Source organism: Macaca fascicularis, chromosome 1 (assembly GCF_037993035.2).
Source record: "Macaca fascicularis isolate 582-1 chromosome 1, T2T-MFA8v1.1".
Classification (NCBI taxonomy): domain Eukaryota; kingdom Metazoa; phylum Chordata; class Mammalia; order Primates; family Cercopithecidae; genus Macaca; species Macaca fascicularis.
The window spans coordinates 120,384,499-120,400,320 of NC_088375.1; the positions used below are offsets into that span (position 1 = coordinate 120,384,499).

Consider the following 15,822-nt stretch of genomic DNA (forward strand, 5'->3'; position numbering starts at 1 on the left):
CCTCCTCTCCCTTCTCCTTTCCCCAGATTACCCTCTGCAATCCAACCCCAGAGGCCAGGGTATGGGCCAGAGAGGGTTAAGTTTCCAGAAGTCCTGACGGGTTCTGGCCAGGTTCAGGGCTGGAGTGGGTAGGTGAGGGTGATGAGGGTGGAGAAGAGGAAAGCAGGAATAGGCTGCGGACCGGGTAAGGCCAACATCTGGGACACGGTCACTGCCCCTCCTCCCTGCCCAAACCGCAGACGCTGTGGCAGCAGGAAAATCAGAGCAGTGTAGACCAAGAACGATTGTGCAACCTGGCCCTGCAGGAGCGCAACGCTGGAGGTGGGAGTGGAGAGGTCTGGGGTGCGGGGCAGAGTCTGCTTTAGAGGAGAAACTTCAGTTCTTACTAAAAACACAGGCAGGCATTCAGGGCTCTGGTTTCCACCCTAGACTGCAATGCAACTAACATCCATTTTGTACTTCAAAATCCTCTGAGAATCGGAATTGGAAGCTCTGCCCTGGGCCCCAGTGTCTCACAGTCAGAGGCACGGTGCCACTGAGGTTCTGGGATGGCTGCTGTGGATTGGCTGCTGCGGATGGCAGTGGGTGTGGAAGGAGACCTTTCGCCCAGCCTCCTAAAGTGGCGGGATTCTGCCGCTTCCCCCAGGCGCCTCACTGTAAACTCTTCCTCAGCAAAGTGAGCCCAGCCAAGTCCTTAATATGGCTCAAGGAGTGCGGATGGGTTGGGAGGGAGAAAATGGATGGTCAGGGGGAAGTTGGATCTGAGGGCTACCCAAACACACACAGGAGAGGAGTAGTGGATTTTCCTTTTAATGCAAAATGTTGCAATACAAAACTGTGGAGAAAGTCCTGTTCCTCAGGACACTGAAGGGAGGAGTGAGGAAGAGAGGGCAGAGCTGGACGTCTCCTCCTATTTCTCCCTCCCCAAGTCACTCTGAGGGCAAGAACACTGCTGCCTGCTCCTGGGGCCTGCCCCCATACAAGGTCAGTGCTCCGGGTCTGGGTCATCTTAGTCTGAAATTTGTTGACGTGGGGCAGGAGAGCAGGAGGGAACATTGAGGGTTTTGACTCTTTGAGCTCTACAAGGATTACTCAGGATCTGGAGTTCTGTATGAAACAAAGGAGCTGCAAGAATTTGATTGCCATTGGCTAAAAATGTAGAGGATTTGAGCCACAACTGGCCCACATTTGAAGAATGAGGAACAGGAAATTTAGTGGGGATATAATATAAATGTATGGGAGCAAGAAAGATGCAAAAAACAAGGCTAGCTCCTCAAACCTCCTCCTCTTTCTTCCTCATCTCCAGCTTATAGACAATCTGGTAGCCATCATCCCAGGCATAGAGCTGGCGTTCTCGGGGATTATAGCGGAGGCTGGCATGGGCACCGTATCTGCGGGGAAAATAAGGGAGTGCTGCCCGTTCAGGGGTCAGGGTGCCGCTGGCATCAAAGGAGCACTGGATGCGGGCCCGACTGGCAGGACGGGTGTTGTAGACGACATAGAGGGTCCCACAGATGACAAAGGCAGCCTCAGCATTCTCTCTGGGACATGGTGTGTCCCACTGCTGCTCTGTGTCCAGTGTCTGTGGATCTAACTTGGCCAGACACAAGTGCCTGTCATCCTCTCGGGTGGCATAGACAGCCCAAAGACCTTCCTCATCAGCTGCCAGGTCGATGTAGGTGTCTGCTGTCAGGCCGTATGGGGGAATCAACCCCTCTGCTGGGAATACTGAGCTGTCCACCACTGTCCGGTTTGCCAGGTGGAATTTGATGAGCTGCAAAGTGTTCTCCAGCTCACCACCCCCGCCAGGTCTTCCAGGAGGCCTCCGGGCAAAATAAAGAAAGCCACCATATACCAGCTGCCCTGTGCCTACCCAGGGAAAGGGCACCCGGACTCGGGAAGCTTTCCGGGCAGCCATGGCAAGGGTGAAGTCACGCAGCCTTGGGAAGACAAAGGCTGTGTCATTCTGTGTCCCATCTAACACGTAGATCTTCTCTGTTTGCCCCAGTGGATCCTTGGTCCACAGACCAGCTGGGCCACCAAATCGCTTCAGAATCTTCATTGATCTCACTTGAGAGATTGTGTAGCCACAGTCTGATGAGAAAAGCACAGGAAAAGGAAATAGAGGCAAGAATTAGATGCCTCCAGCAGGAACTCCCCCAGGGTGGGCGATCTGGAGAATAGTGAGCATTTGCCCAGTGGATGCCTCCACTCTTAGGGAGAATTGAGAAAGAGCAGGTACCACAGCGGCCTGGATCCCCAGAACCTCTCCTTAATAGACCTGGCATTACAGAGGTTTCCCTGAAACAGATTCCAGAAGACAGAGCCACAATGGACTGGGACAAAGAGAAAAAAAGAGTAAGAAGCTAGGAAGGAAGAGTATCAGTTCTGAGAGATTTAGGGGCCTGCTTTTAGATCATTTACCTGTCACCATATCATACTTCTCATTTCTTCTTCCCTTGCCTTTGGTCCCAGGGCCTCCAGTCACCTTCTCATCAAACTCTACACAGGGCAGAGCTGGGTTCTGGGTCTCCAGATAGTCCACCTCCCGCTCCAGACGATCCACTCTCCCGGAGATGGTGTCAGCCTCAGTTCTGAGTGCCTCCCGCTCCTTCTCTGCCACCTCCAGCAGTGGCAGCATCTTGTTCTTGAAGTCCCGCAGCTCAGCAGCATGCCGACTACTCTGGTCCTGGCACTGGGCCAGCCGTTCCTGAAGGGATGGGGGATCAGGAGGGAGGCTGCAGGGTTACAACTCCCAGGCAGGGAGAGGCCCAACTCGGGAGTCAGGAATGGGAAAAAAAGAGAAAACTCAGCCAGGCTTCAATATCCCCTTCCATTCCTGCAGAAAAGGAAACCAGATGTGCAGAGGTGCTAAATGTGTAAAGAGCCTAACTGAGATTCACCTAGGCCCCTACTCCGACTCCATGTCCTCCAGCCCGCGTTCTCTGTGAGCAGTGCCACTGAGTCACCTGAGCCTCTAGGCAGGTCTAAGCGCATGAAGGTGTGAAGAGGTCTCTGCTCCCTTAGCAATTATCCTCTGGGAACTAAAATGCTACAGATCTCAACCTGTTAAAAAGACAGGAAATTATAGATTCCCTGGGAACCTCCAACTTCAACAGAATCATCAGCTTCTCCGGAGATGCAGCCCCACAATCTTGGTTCTCGTTTCCACTCTGCCCCCTTATTCTGTCTAATCCCAGAGTTAAAACGCAAAAGTCTATTTGCTTTGGAATTCTTCTATGTGGGGAAAGAGGAGGGCTTGTCATTCTGAAGGTCCTCTTATTAAGGGAGAATTTTCTGTAGAGTCTTACAGAGCCCTTTCTTGTTATCCCCAGATCCCTAACAAACTGGTTGAACCAATAGACCTGGAATCCTTCTAGGCTGGGCTAGAAGGGGGTCCCTCACCTCTAAAGCAGCTAGTCGGCGTTCCATGTACTCCACCAGGTGGTGCTGCTGTCCTTGAAGGGGTCCCGACCATGACAAAAGGAAGAAGATGAGGAGAGGGGTGCTGGGCCCCATGGCAGCCGGGAGAGTGGTGCCAGAGTAGAAGGAACTTACAGTCGGCCTCTTCCCCTCAAGCCTGGGGGTTAGCTTTGGAGGCGGGGTGGGGGCGGTGCCTTCTCTCTTTCTGATCTCTGGGTCTCTCTCACTACTCTGGAATGCTTTCAGTCTCTTTACAATCCCCACCCCCTCCTTTCCGCCAGGATTGATCAAACACAGATGGCCCCATTGCACAGCAGCCAGAAGCCTTAACCACCTCCCGCCTAGGCTGTAGGCTCCCCTGGAGGGGAAAGAGCTGGAAACCCAAAGGCAGAGGCCTCTGGGCAGTCAAGCAGGAAAGCTAGCTGCAGGAAGCAGAGACCCCAGAGAAAACTCAGCAAACGTCATTCCTGTTTCAGGAAAGTTTCACCAGTGCTGACTTCTTAAGAAACTAACATCTTTCATTAATCCTTCCCTTCCCTGCAATGAGTGGGTTGTTTTCAGCCTTGTTCAGTAGAAGCTCGAAGCTGGGGAGGTGAGATTTGGGGGGAGGAAGCAGGAAAAAAAAGGCCCAAGTGGTCAAGCCCAACTTATTCTAAAGCTCATTGGCGCCACCTTGTGCTAAGCACCTAGTGTCATCTCTCATGATTAATATAGAAACTAAGGCTTAGACTCACCCCACGAGGAAAATTTTCCGCAAAAGCCAAATATATTGAATTTACAGGGGTTTTCACCACTAAAATGCAGATTTCCCCCAAGACTATCCAATTACTACTTTGGATAGGCTTGGATTGGCTATGCAAATATCTCTCTGATTTAGCCCAAGAAGACAATATAACTGAGATTAAAAAAAAAAAAAAAAGAGGTCACTGAGAAGTTAGTAAATTAACTCTTGATTGTCTGGAAGTAAGGCTGACAGCAGCGCTGTTTTTCATGGCTTTCCTTTGCTTGAAAGAGGCCAGGTATATTCTCTCACCAAAACTGAGGAGTGTTCAATGAGTTCACATTAATTTACTATACATTCATTTATTGCGGGGGGGGCGGAATCTGAAATACATATACATATATGTATGTTGTTGCAGTCTAAATCAGTGTATTCTGACCCCCTTACTACTGGGAGAAAAGACTGTTGGTTATTTCTCTCGGTTGGGGTCCAAAAGGGTATTTCTGAGTGTTTCTCATTTCCATACCCCAACTAAGGCTGCAGGAGCATCCGAAATGAATTAATGGCCACCATAAGGTAGACATGGCCTGACACACAGGTCAAAAAAAAAAAGAAAAATCAAAGAGAGCATTTACTCAGAGACCTGCAGTCGTTGATCCAAACAACCCCGTATTTCTTTATCGGGAGAAATTCTACTCACTTTAGAATCAAGAGAATCTGACAGAGAGGTTCCTTCTCTAAAAAGGACCATGACTCTTAACGGTACAGCTTGAAAGGAGGGGAAAAATAGCAGCTTCCTGTGGTGACTCATCTTTTCATTCTGCTACTGCTATTTGGCAAAATACACTAGGAAACAAAGCTTAATTAGCCTGTCTCAGATGTCTTCTACCTCTTTCAAGTGTCAGATCCAGATGATGTGAAGTAAGGGCCCTGGACACTGCATTCTTGGGAAGTATTCCCTGCCAAACCCTATTCATTTCCAGTATGGAGATTTGTATGAAGAATGAAATTGTCTCTAGTACTCTACTGATGTTCAAATATAATATGCTTAGCCACTTTCAAAGACGTCATTTATTGATCCCCTTTATATCCTATAACAGAAGTCAAAAACAGCCACGATTCAGAAAATTTACCCATTTTATTGATGCATTACAATTGCTCTACATTTTACCATATTATGTAGAAAATACTGAAAATACAAGCTACTTTGTAAAACCAAAGACAAACATTGAATCCAAAGATAAACTATGTTTTACACAATGGACCCTTTTCCCATAGTTAGTATTAAATTTTAAATATCTATTTCTTTTGTTAAAATGATTATTTTACATACTCCCTAAGTACATCTGCATTACAAACATAGCTCAGTAATTCTCAGAAACTATCTGTTTCTAGAGGCTTGTTGTAAAAGAAAGCGCACAACCAAAAAAAGGGAGAAAGCAAAAAGAGTTTAAATCACACACAATAACTAGCATATCAAATACATTTAATAAAGTAGGAATTCCATTGCAATATCAAGGATTCAAAGCAGAAATACTAACATTACATATAATGTACATATAATGTACTGCTACATGTAGTGAGATTATTTTTCAAGCTGAATTGAAACCACACATTATATAAAGTTTAGCAACAAACAACCATGTAGACATGCTGCACCATCTATCAGTTTAAAAAAAAAAAAAATCAAAATAGGAAGCAGGCTCGGGCCACTCCTGTCACTGAGAGGCAATTTCATTTCCTATCCTAAAACAAACCATCTCAACTAGTGAATTTTTGCATAATAATGCTGAATAAAACACACATTACTGTGCTTGCCTGGCCAAGGGCAGTCAAGCTTAGCCCCTCTAGTGGAGGACAATGGATGAGCAATCACAAAAGCAGGCTCAGAATGGCCAGAACTGTTTGAAACGGAGTTCTTATTCCTGGGGTTGGTATTTCAGCTGAGCACTGAAAATAATATCACCTCCTGGGAGCTATTAAAAACTCTGGAGTGACCAAGTGTCCCTATGAACCCAGAGTGGCTACAATGAACCCTTCCCCGCTTCTTCTCTCACCTGGAAAGGAAGAAGCTGGAAATGCAAGTTCAGAGAGAGGACTTAAAGCCTTAAGCTGGTTTGAGGTCAGGTCACTGTGACCCAGGCCAGCTGCTCACTAAATTCACCGGGCTTCCTCCCTTCCTGTCAGGGCCAACAATGTTAAGCCCCAGGGACAGAATCTAAAGCCACATTGAGCACATACATACACATTCAGTAGACACAGGTGGATTTTTATGTTGGAAAATCGGAAATGCCAGTTTGCACACTAAGACTGAAAAATCTCTAAAGTTTTTAAAGCCACACACTGCTAGTCAAGTGATTAACGTAACAATACAAGCTCTTGGTATTATCCTTTTCTGTGGAGTTTAGACTCCTATCTTAAGTGGTATCTGCTTATTGGACTAGGGGAAGGAATGTGGTTTGGTTTTGTTTCCTGCATCTCATTTCTTACAAAAACAACAAATCTTGTCCCTTATAGAAAAAAGACAAGGAACAAAAAAATTTGTCCTTTAGAAACCAGACCTGTGTTCCAACAAGAAAATCAGAATGTGCTTGGCAAAAAGGAGACACAAAGATCACACATGTTGACCAGAAAACTGTATGACACTAGTGACAGAAATTATACAAACTGCTTGGCTATCTTGACCAATATAGTGCTGAAAACACAACTCAATATAATGATTTTTAAAAATAAAGAAAACACAACATGTTCCTGGTAGGCTGTACTGACTACCTGCCCCATCTTGGAAGCCCTTACTCCTTACAATGAAGAAACTCCAAATACTTTGACAGCTCCTCGGTGTTCAACCTGGTACAGAGCTGGCTGACCAGGCTCTATGAAATCTCCCATCTCCATCCTGCACCTCCTTGACACCATCTCTATCTACATAGAACCAGTCCTAAAATTATATCTCAAATATATCATTTTCAATTCAGATGGAACACACCTGTATTTTAGGATTAACCTTCTTTCCCCAAATCCTTTATGGGCAGGAATGTCCCCATCCCCAGTACCTTCTACTTGACCCAGATCCGTGCAGGAGCTGAGAGTACCAGGACAATTTCACAGCTTGAAGGGCCCCAAGACTCTACAAGCTGTTAAAAAAGAAACCTCAAAAGCCTCAATGACTCAACAGGCTTTGGTTCCTTCTCTATATTCTTCACCAGCTAAGAAACCTTTCTGTGAGCTCCTTGTCACCAGCGGCACCATAAAACTCCTCCTCATAGTGTGGGGACATGGTAAGCAATACAATAGGCTCTTTGGTATAAACTCATCTGTTATATGTTTTTTCAACAAGCAAATATTTTACTAGGAATGTCAACTATTTGCAGGAAGGACTGCCACATGGGAAAAGGAAAAAAAAATTCATTCTAAAAGTGATTGCACATACTTTAAAAGAATGCATATTTAATATTGGCTTGACTCCTCTCACCTGCTTCCTGAATTCTCACAGAAGCAAGGTAGCAATGCACAGTGAGAGAGCCACATGGGGAAAATGCTTCTGTGAGAACTCAGCTGAGAATCCAAAATGGAAAGGGGTAGAGGTGGTGGTAAAGGAGAAAAGCTGCTGTTTTTATTTTTCAATGTTGGCAGGGAAACTGAGAACGATGCATTTACACAACACAGCTACTAATCCTGTTCTGATAAATCCCGTGAACAACTTAGGGTCCCCGGGGGCTTGCTGGTCCATCCTAAGGCAAGCTCACTGTAAACTCTATTAACCACTACATTATCATATAAGGCACTACAATAAGGGAAGGAAGGAGAAAGGGAAGGAAGAGACACACACTGAAAAACTCCTCACCAGACACACCTGTGCAAAACAATTCCAAGGGTCTCCTCTCCTTGCAGGCAATGCCCCTGCTCATTCAGCACTACAGTAATATGCTCTAATATACTTGCAATTAGTTCACATACATTCCAACAAGTATCAGTTCATTTTGGTTTAAATACAACGGGGACATCAATCCATCTCCCGGATAACACTGGAGGATCACATACACACTAAGTACACAATTCAAGTGTAATCACTACACATTTGATTACAAATAACATTTTGGGTTAGCAGGAAAAATTGCTTGTTATATTTTTCTAATCAATATGTACATATTTAATTATGTAAAATATTAAAACACCACCATTACAAAACTTCTAAAATATTTTTAAATTCAGTAATAAATTTTTAAAATATTTTTTGCAATTCCTACATGCACTTATTGTATAAGTCTTAATAAGAGAGCATTCAATTTGCTGCTGGCATACAAAGGAAGCTACTTTAAAGTATAAAAGCTATACACAAGAAATGTTCTTATCTGGTTTCAGGTTTTTTTAGCTTTCTCCCCAAACAAATCACATAAAACAGAAGGGAGAGATGAGCAAAACACAGAGGTGTAATATTGAAAATTCATACTAATCTTTAGGCAAAGCTCATCAATGCCAGTATCTCATAAGAGACAGAGATTTTGCATATAATAAAACAACCACCACCATATAATAATAACCACCTTAATGGCTTTTACAATAAAAAAATTTAAGCTGAATCAGAGAGAGAAAGACTTTTAAAAAATAATTTAAAAAAGAATTCATGGTGCTTCATTTAAAAAGAATACTTGGTGTTTTCACATAGATATGGATTCTCTCACATTAAGTTACCAGCAAATGGTGAGCTGCCTTTTAAACACTACTTTATAACACACACAGGAGCAATTGAGAGAATCCCAATAGTAACATAGAGTAATACGTAACCAGTTTTGCAAAAATAACAATTACCCATTAAGTATAATATGACATTAAAACAAAACTGAAACTCTGTAAGTTTAAATGTCCAATAAACGAAGATGAGATTTTGAGGAGAAATGCCTGATAGTAAAAACACAGACTTGTGTAAGCTGCTTTTAAAATAAAATAGGCAAGTAAGTCTGAGTTTATAAACAAACAAAAAGTAATGATTTTTCTTTTCTTGTCATCAGATTTCAACTCCTTCTATCAGCATTTTTCCTAACCAGCAATCACAATAACACAAAATGAAATAAAGAGGGGCTTCACTTGTTTTTAAAAGCATTTATAGAAATCAAGTCAGAGAGACAAAATATTTTTCAGAGGGTAACTTCACAACAATCTCTCTTCCTTGGTAACTGCAGAAGATGGGCATCTGAACTCTTCCAAGTACCAAAATTGCTGTCACAAAAATAAAGAATTTAAAAATAGGGCAAACTTTGGGAGACTACAACAATGCAGTCAACACTGAGACAGGTTCCCCCAGAGAAAAACTTTCTGCTTCAGTGGGCCCCTGCAGAACAAGTTGCTGGCTAAGAAGTTTCAAGAGGGTAAAGGAGGATCTCACCATAGCCCAATATTAAGAACTCAGGGCCAGAAGAAGGTAGCCATGACTCCTCCTCCCTCATGCTCACCAACTATAAGTAGGAATACTGGCTGATCTTGGTAGGACTCAGCGGGTATCCAGTGTAAATTGTTGAGCCTCGGGAAGACCCAATGTACGACTGAGTGGCAAACTGGTGTTGGTACTGAGCAGGGGCCACGCTGGCAGAAGTGAGGAGGCTGGGCCCAACACTGACAGGGACCTGGTGCACCAAAGTGCTAGGGTGAGTGGTATAGGCTGCAGCATGCCTTGAGGAACCCTGTGGGGAGAAAAGATGAGCAATGGAGCTGGTTGAGCCCAGTGCAGCAGCAGAAGTGGGGGCAGCATACGTATACAGATGAGCCTGGCTTGGCAGGTGAGCAGGGGCTGGGGCAAGGTGTGGGTGCCCCGTCGAGTGTAGTGGGCTGCCGTGCTGGAAGGTGTAGGGGGCTTGGGAGAGAGGGGCCACAAACGCCTGCTGCCTGCGGGGGGCTGGGTTGCTGCTTCTCTCCTGCGAGGTTGGAGCCGCCGATGACTGCTGGTTCTGGAAGAAAGAAGGAAGTGAGGAATCTTGAGGTCACTCTGGTTCAGGGCACGAAAGGCCAAGTTAAGAGCTCAGGTCCTGACTTGTACTGTTTCCGAATGGGTATATAACACATAATCTCCCAGACTGGCATTGAATGCTGTCAGAAATCAGCCACCCCTCCCTCTGCCTCTTAGCAAGATAGATCCTAACCTGGCTCAGGTAACAGCAGTTTGCTTATAAGTATGACAGGAAGAGGGAGAATCAAGAGATCACAGGGTTCCCCACTCCTGCAATTTAATAACTGGTGACTCAACTCACCCTATTCTGGCATCAGTAAATTTGAATTTTTCCTAACCTTTATTTCTTACCATTGCTTTCTTTTGTTCTTCTCCTCTAAGTTCTTCATACCCCTCTTGAAATGTGGAGCCTAAAATATATACACTAACTCAAACTTACATTTTCACTTGCATGTGCTCTCACACTCTCTCTCTCATATTGAACTTTCTCACTACTGGTGGACATCATACAAGCACTTGAATTTTAGCCTCCAAGAATGAACACAAATAAAGTAATGAGAGAAGTAGAAGGGTGGGTTGGGGCAGGGGATGTTCGGAGAGTGGGGAAGTCCCAAATCCCAGACTTCAGCAACAAGCAGGACCTAGAACCAGTTGAATTTGGTGGCCAGTGAGCTTTTCAGTCTCTTGACTCAAGTAAACAAGGTAAGGATCAGCTTACTTATGGCCTGAGGGATAAAGAGAATCTGGTCTCAAAGCATACGCCTATCACTGACATGGTTAAACTTCCCACGCTCTTTCTAAATCCCAGACGTTTCTCTAACCTTCCATGGTAGACTTAGGGAGGTTTGATGGAAAACCTAGAATGTACATCCCAAACACAAAAAGTGAATGATGAGATGCAGCACATGCGGTACGACGTAAGCCATAGAACACAAAATTGTTTGACACAAAAGGGGCTTCATTTGGCTTTATTCAGCATCCAGCCAGAAGCAGGGTTCTCCAGAAAGTAACAACAGTGCAAGGCCCAAAGAGAAGGCAGTAGCCCGTAGCGCTTACCTGGCTAAGGTTGAGTGGCTGTGCTGCACCGGTCCCCCCGCGTTGAGCTCGATACCCTGTGGGGGTGATACAGCATCCAGATGACTGCCCACTCACTGAAGCTACTGGCTTGGTCTTATTGCTCAGGAGACCTAAAAAAGCATCAAGCTTAATAGTTATGAGTAGACATCACTGAGCTAACCTCAGATGGCATCATATTAATTAGTCCACATTTGTATGCAGTTTGCAAGCGTTAAGGTCTCATGTATGTCTTAATTCCTCAATTCTATTTACCCCAGAAGAAAATAACCTGTATCACCCATTTCTTTTCTGTCTTGGCACAAATCTCCACATAGGAGATTTGTTCACTTAAATCAATATTATAAATATTATAATATTGATTATATACAATAATATAATATTGTTATATACAAGGAAGGACTGGAAATACAAATATGCTAAGACACCGTCCCTCTCTCTAAGAGTTTATAGTTTTATGTAGGAAGGGATTAAACAAGCACAGAAATGACAATATGAAGCTGAGAAAGCTATTGGTAATTCTTAGGATATTAAAGTGTCAAGAGGGTTTAAAAAAAGGCAAACTTATATCTTGGGCACTTAACTGGCTTCAAATTCTAAGAAATTACAGGACAGCTGAATGTGAAATTTTGCTTGCTTCTGTGTTCCCATTAGGAAAACCAGAGCATCTATTCAGTGTTTCATGTGATAGCCTATATTCTCTGGACCCAAGAGCGCATGGAGGTCCTAATAATTCTGTTCAGTAGCCTGGCATCAGGAAGCTCTCTCCCTTGTCTGCAATGGGACAACTGTCTACTTCTGAAAAGAATCACACAGAGGCGTAACACAATACCCTCAAATTATAACCCTGTTTACGTCTATGGCAGTAAGATAATACACAATAAAACATAATTTTTACAGGTATGGCCCAGGTTTATGTTGATACCTAAACTTCACCAACCCCTTTCTTGGTATGAAGTTGTCACTGAAAAGCAGCTACCTTGACAAGACTACATTGCCTGGCTCACTTGCATCTAGGTGGGGCCATGTGAGAAGTATTCACTATTTCCACTTATATCCAGGCTAAAGAGATTAAAACATGTGTGTGCCTCCTTCAAACTTTCTCCTTCTGACTGGATGCTCAGGAATCAAACACTTGTACCAAGAAGTTATATGAGAGAGAAGTAAATTTGTACTATGTTATGCTATAAAAATCTAGGATTTGTTACTGCAGCTATTACCCAACTAACACAATAACTGAACCAGGGAGCCTAAGTCCAGTATCTATCAGAGCAAAGAAGATGGAAGTAATTGGGTTGGTAATAAAACCAACAAAAGCATCACTGCTATGACACTGGGTGAGAAAAAAAATCTTAAGAATATAACTGTTTTCCAAAACACTTTTGTAGTCATTTTCAGTATTATCAAGTCCTGTCTACATCTCGATTGCCAAATTCAAATCATCTATGGCAAACCTAATTGCCTAATACTTCTGGCAATATCACAGGTCTTGTCTGCTTTCTCCCATCAGCACTGAATGTGTTTCTGAGACTACAATCTCATTTGTGCATTAATCCAAGCAAAATAAACACAGGAAGATAAAGTGATGGCCAAAAATAATTTCACATTGTGCAGGGAACTGATTTCTGAATTAAGGACTCTTTAAGAATGTCTACACCACTGGTCTCTACCACTAACATAAGTGGATTATGGCAAAATATTTAAGCATACACACATCAAAGGAGAATTCAACTCAAGTTGTGAAGATACACTTACCTGAGGCCTGGGTTGCTACAGTGCAGTCACCAAGCTGAGTTTTCAGTGGAGGCACAATGATGGTGCGGGTGCCAGTGCCATCTGCCACAACTCTGCCAGGCCCCTCCAAAACGGGTCCACTATTGCCTCGGAGAGCACTCAGGGTATCAGTGGAATAAGGGCTGCTCAAAGAAGAGTCAGAGTCTGGAGAATCATTGACAGTGACATAACTGATGACATTAGACCTTGGCTTCAGGCTAGAGCTGAGGAAAAGAAAAATAGATGAAAATTGAATTGTTCTTTTTTTTGTGTGTGACAGGGTCTTGTTCTGTCACCCAGGCTAGAGTGCAGTGGAGTGATCACAGTTCGCTGCAACCTCAACCTCCTAGGCTCAAGCTATCCTCCCATCTTAGCCTCCCAAGTAGCTGGGACTACAGGTGTGTACCACCATGCCCAACTGTTTTTATCTTTTGTAGTGATGAGATCTCATGATGTTTCCCAGGCTGGTCTCAAATTCCTGGGCTCAAGTGATTTCCCGCTTTGGCCTCCCAAAGTGCTAGGATTACAGGCATGAGCCACCATACCGAGCTTCAATTGCCCTTTTAAGCAATGTTTCTTAGATGATCTGTCTCTGGTTCTCCCATGATAACAATGATGATAAAGATGGTAATAATAACGGTAATATTAGCAGCAGTTAACTTCTGAGTACTTATGTATCAAGCACTACTCTCATGCTCTACATACATCTCACTGAATCCTTACAACAATCCTATGAAGTAGGTACTATTAACACCATTTTGCAAATGAGGGAACTAAGGAATATGGAGATGAGGAACTTGCCCAGGGTCACACAAGAAGTGATGAGTGGTGAAGACAGGATTCAGACCCAGGACAGAATGACTTCAGAGTCCACACCTCTAACACTTCCTGTATATTGCTTCTACCATCTTACAATTGGTCCTTTTGAACTAACAGGCTCTAAATTCATTCTAAATTTTCTCTTCCAAGTTCACTTAAACTTCATTTATGTATGACTCTGTAAAGTCTCCTAAGTTACTTTCACGTGTGAATCCTACCTTCTTAGGTAAAAGCAAGAGGTCATTCCCTCTTCTGTATGCCCAACACCAAAAGCCCCATCGAAGGCTATGCTTCCAAAATACCTTTTTCTTCGGCCCTTTTTTTTGGGATAGGGGTGGAAGGGGATGCAGTCTTACTCTGTCACTCAGGCTGGAGTACAGTGGCACGATCTCAGCTCACTGCAACCTCTGCCTCCTGGGTTCAAGTGATTCTCCTGCCTCAGCCTCCCGAGTAGCTGGGATACAAACATGTGCTACCACGGCCTGCTAATTTTTGTATGTTGAGTAGAGATAGGGTGTTGCCATGTTGGCCAGGCTGGTCTTGAACTCCTGACCTCAGGTGATCTTCTGGCCTCAACCTCCCAAAGTGCTGGGATTACAGGCGTGAGCCACCGTGCCCTGCTGGTCCTTTCTTTCACAGGCCAAACTGGGCCCACTTGCCTGAAGCCAACAGTCTAAGACCAACAGAGCCAGGAACCATTCACTTATCTTACCTACTGGGCTTGTATTTGTTGTCCTCTTCCTCATCAGTGTCACTTCGGATAGTGATGACACTCACAGGAGGGCTGGGAGTATCTGGAATGATGATGGGCTGATGCTGATCTTGGACAGGGACTAAGGAATTATAAGAAGATGTGGTGCGGAGGGGACTGCTCCCAACCAGAGAATAGACTTGGGAAGGCAGAACATCTAGAGAGGACCTGTAGGAAAAGTTCACATGGAAAGATGATTCAGTTCTTGGCCTTCCAAATTGTACATCTTTTCCCCCAGACTGCTTTCCAATTTACTCGTTGATTCCTTTTTACATAATCATTAAGCAAATACATTTAACTATACAAGTTCCGATGAAAATAAGCACCATGCTGGCAAGAGTTTCAGGGACAAGAACACCAAAATACAAGACATTTTACTTTTATAAGTCCTTTATCCCAGGACTAAATTTCACTCTGTAAAGTAAAATAAAAGCATCATAAAATGCCCCAGATTCAAAGTGGCAGCAGAGAGAAAGGACCATCATAACCAGGACACACCTGGTGTACATGTGCAGATGAAATGATTTGCTCTTTCTCAATTTGGCAGCTACCTGCTGCTTCATATCTATATGATATGTCTATAAAATATTCCAAATGCAAGGCAACATATCTCTCAAATTGGCACAGTTTTAACTATCAGCTGTAACACAGACTCACTTGGAAGAGACTGGAGCTGACTGCTTATTCTTCTTCGAAGGGAGGGAACTGGATTGCTGTTGTCTGACAACATGGGCAACACCAACATTCAGAGGCTGAGCAGTGGCCAGTGTCACATGGTTAGTCAGCAAGGATGGCTGCTGCATGATAGTGCTGTACTGGTTGCCATGAGAGTGGGCATTCCTGTACCAACAGAAAGAAAGAGAGAAGAGTGAATTCCAAAACCACTGAAGAATCAGGACCAAACAGACATCAAAAGCAATTAGCCAAAATGCAGCTGCATTTTATTTTTTTAAAGTTGAGTACCTACCATCTGATAAGGGATTCATAACCAGAATATGTAAGCAGCTCAAACAACTCTATGGAAAAAAAATCTAATAATATGATCAAAAAATGGGCAAAATATTTGAATAGACATTTTCCATAAGATAACTTACAAATGACAAACAGGCATATGAAAAGGTGCTCAACATCTCTGATCATTAGAGAAATGCAGATCAAAACTGCAATAAGATATTATCTCACCCCAGTTAAAATGGCTTATATCCAAAAGACAAGCAATAATAAACGCTGCCAAGGATATGGAGAAAAGGGAACAACTGTACACAGTAGGAATGTAAGTTAGTACAACTATTATGGAGAACAGTTTGGAGGCTCCTGTAA

At 43.7% G+C, this 15,822-nt stretch overlaps 2 protein-coding genes across 4 annotated transcripts in view; both read right to left on the reverse strand.

The window, feature by feature from the left end:
- Positions 1-794: 794 nt before the first annotated feature.
- On the reverse strand, positions 795-3,562 carry OLFML3 (olfactomedin like 3). The gene is made up of 3 exons (XM_045365337.2): positions 3,406-3,562; positions 2,425-2,710; positions 795-2,094 (listed from the first exon to the last, which is right to left on the reverse strand). Exons 1-3 carry the CDS (start codon positions 3,517-3,519, stop codon positions 1,274-1,276), a joined length of 1,221 nt encoding a protein of 406 aa, XP_045221272.1. The 5' UTR covers positions 3,520-3,562; the 3' UTR covers positions 795-1,273.
- A 1,701-nt stretch (positions 3,563-5,263) lies between these two features.
- Positions 5,264-15,822, reverse strand: part of HIPK1 (homeodomain interacting protein kinase 1) — a 49,728-nt gene continuing 39,169 nt past the window's right edge. For all 3 annotated transcript variants that reach the window (XM_015430777.3, XM_005542270.5, XM_065547491.2), the window contains exons 12-16: positions 15,160-15,342; positions 14,464-14,670; positions 12,915-13,156; positions 11,142-11,272; positions 5,264-10,086 (exon numbers count right to left, since the gene is read on the reverse strand). In XM_015430777.3, coding sequence (XP_015286263.3) covers positions 9,598-10,086; positions 11,142-11,272; positions 12,915-13,156; positions 14,464-14,670; positions 15,160-15,342 — 1,252 coding nt within the window. In that variant the 3' untranslated portion in view covers positions 5,264-9,597. The remainder of the gene's footprint in view (positions 10,087-11,141; positions 11,273-12,914; positions 13,157-14,463; positions 14,671-15,159; positions 15,343-15,822) is intronic.

Coding starts and splice junctions, on each gene's coding strand:
- OLFML3 (XM_045365337.2), bottom strand. CDS start 3,519: ATGGGGCCCAGCACCCCTCTCCTCATCTTCTTCCTTTTGTCATGGTCG. Junction 2,711..3,405: donor GCCGACTAGCTGCTTTAGAG/GTGAGGGACCCC, acceptor CCATCCCTTCAG/GAACGGCTGGCCCAGTGCCA. Junction 2,095..2,424: donor GAAGTATGATATGGTGACAG/GTAAATGATCTA, acceptor TTTTCTCATCAG/ACTGTGGCTACACAATCTCT.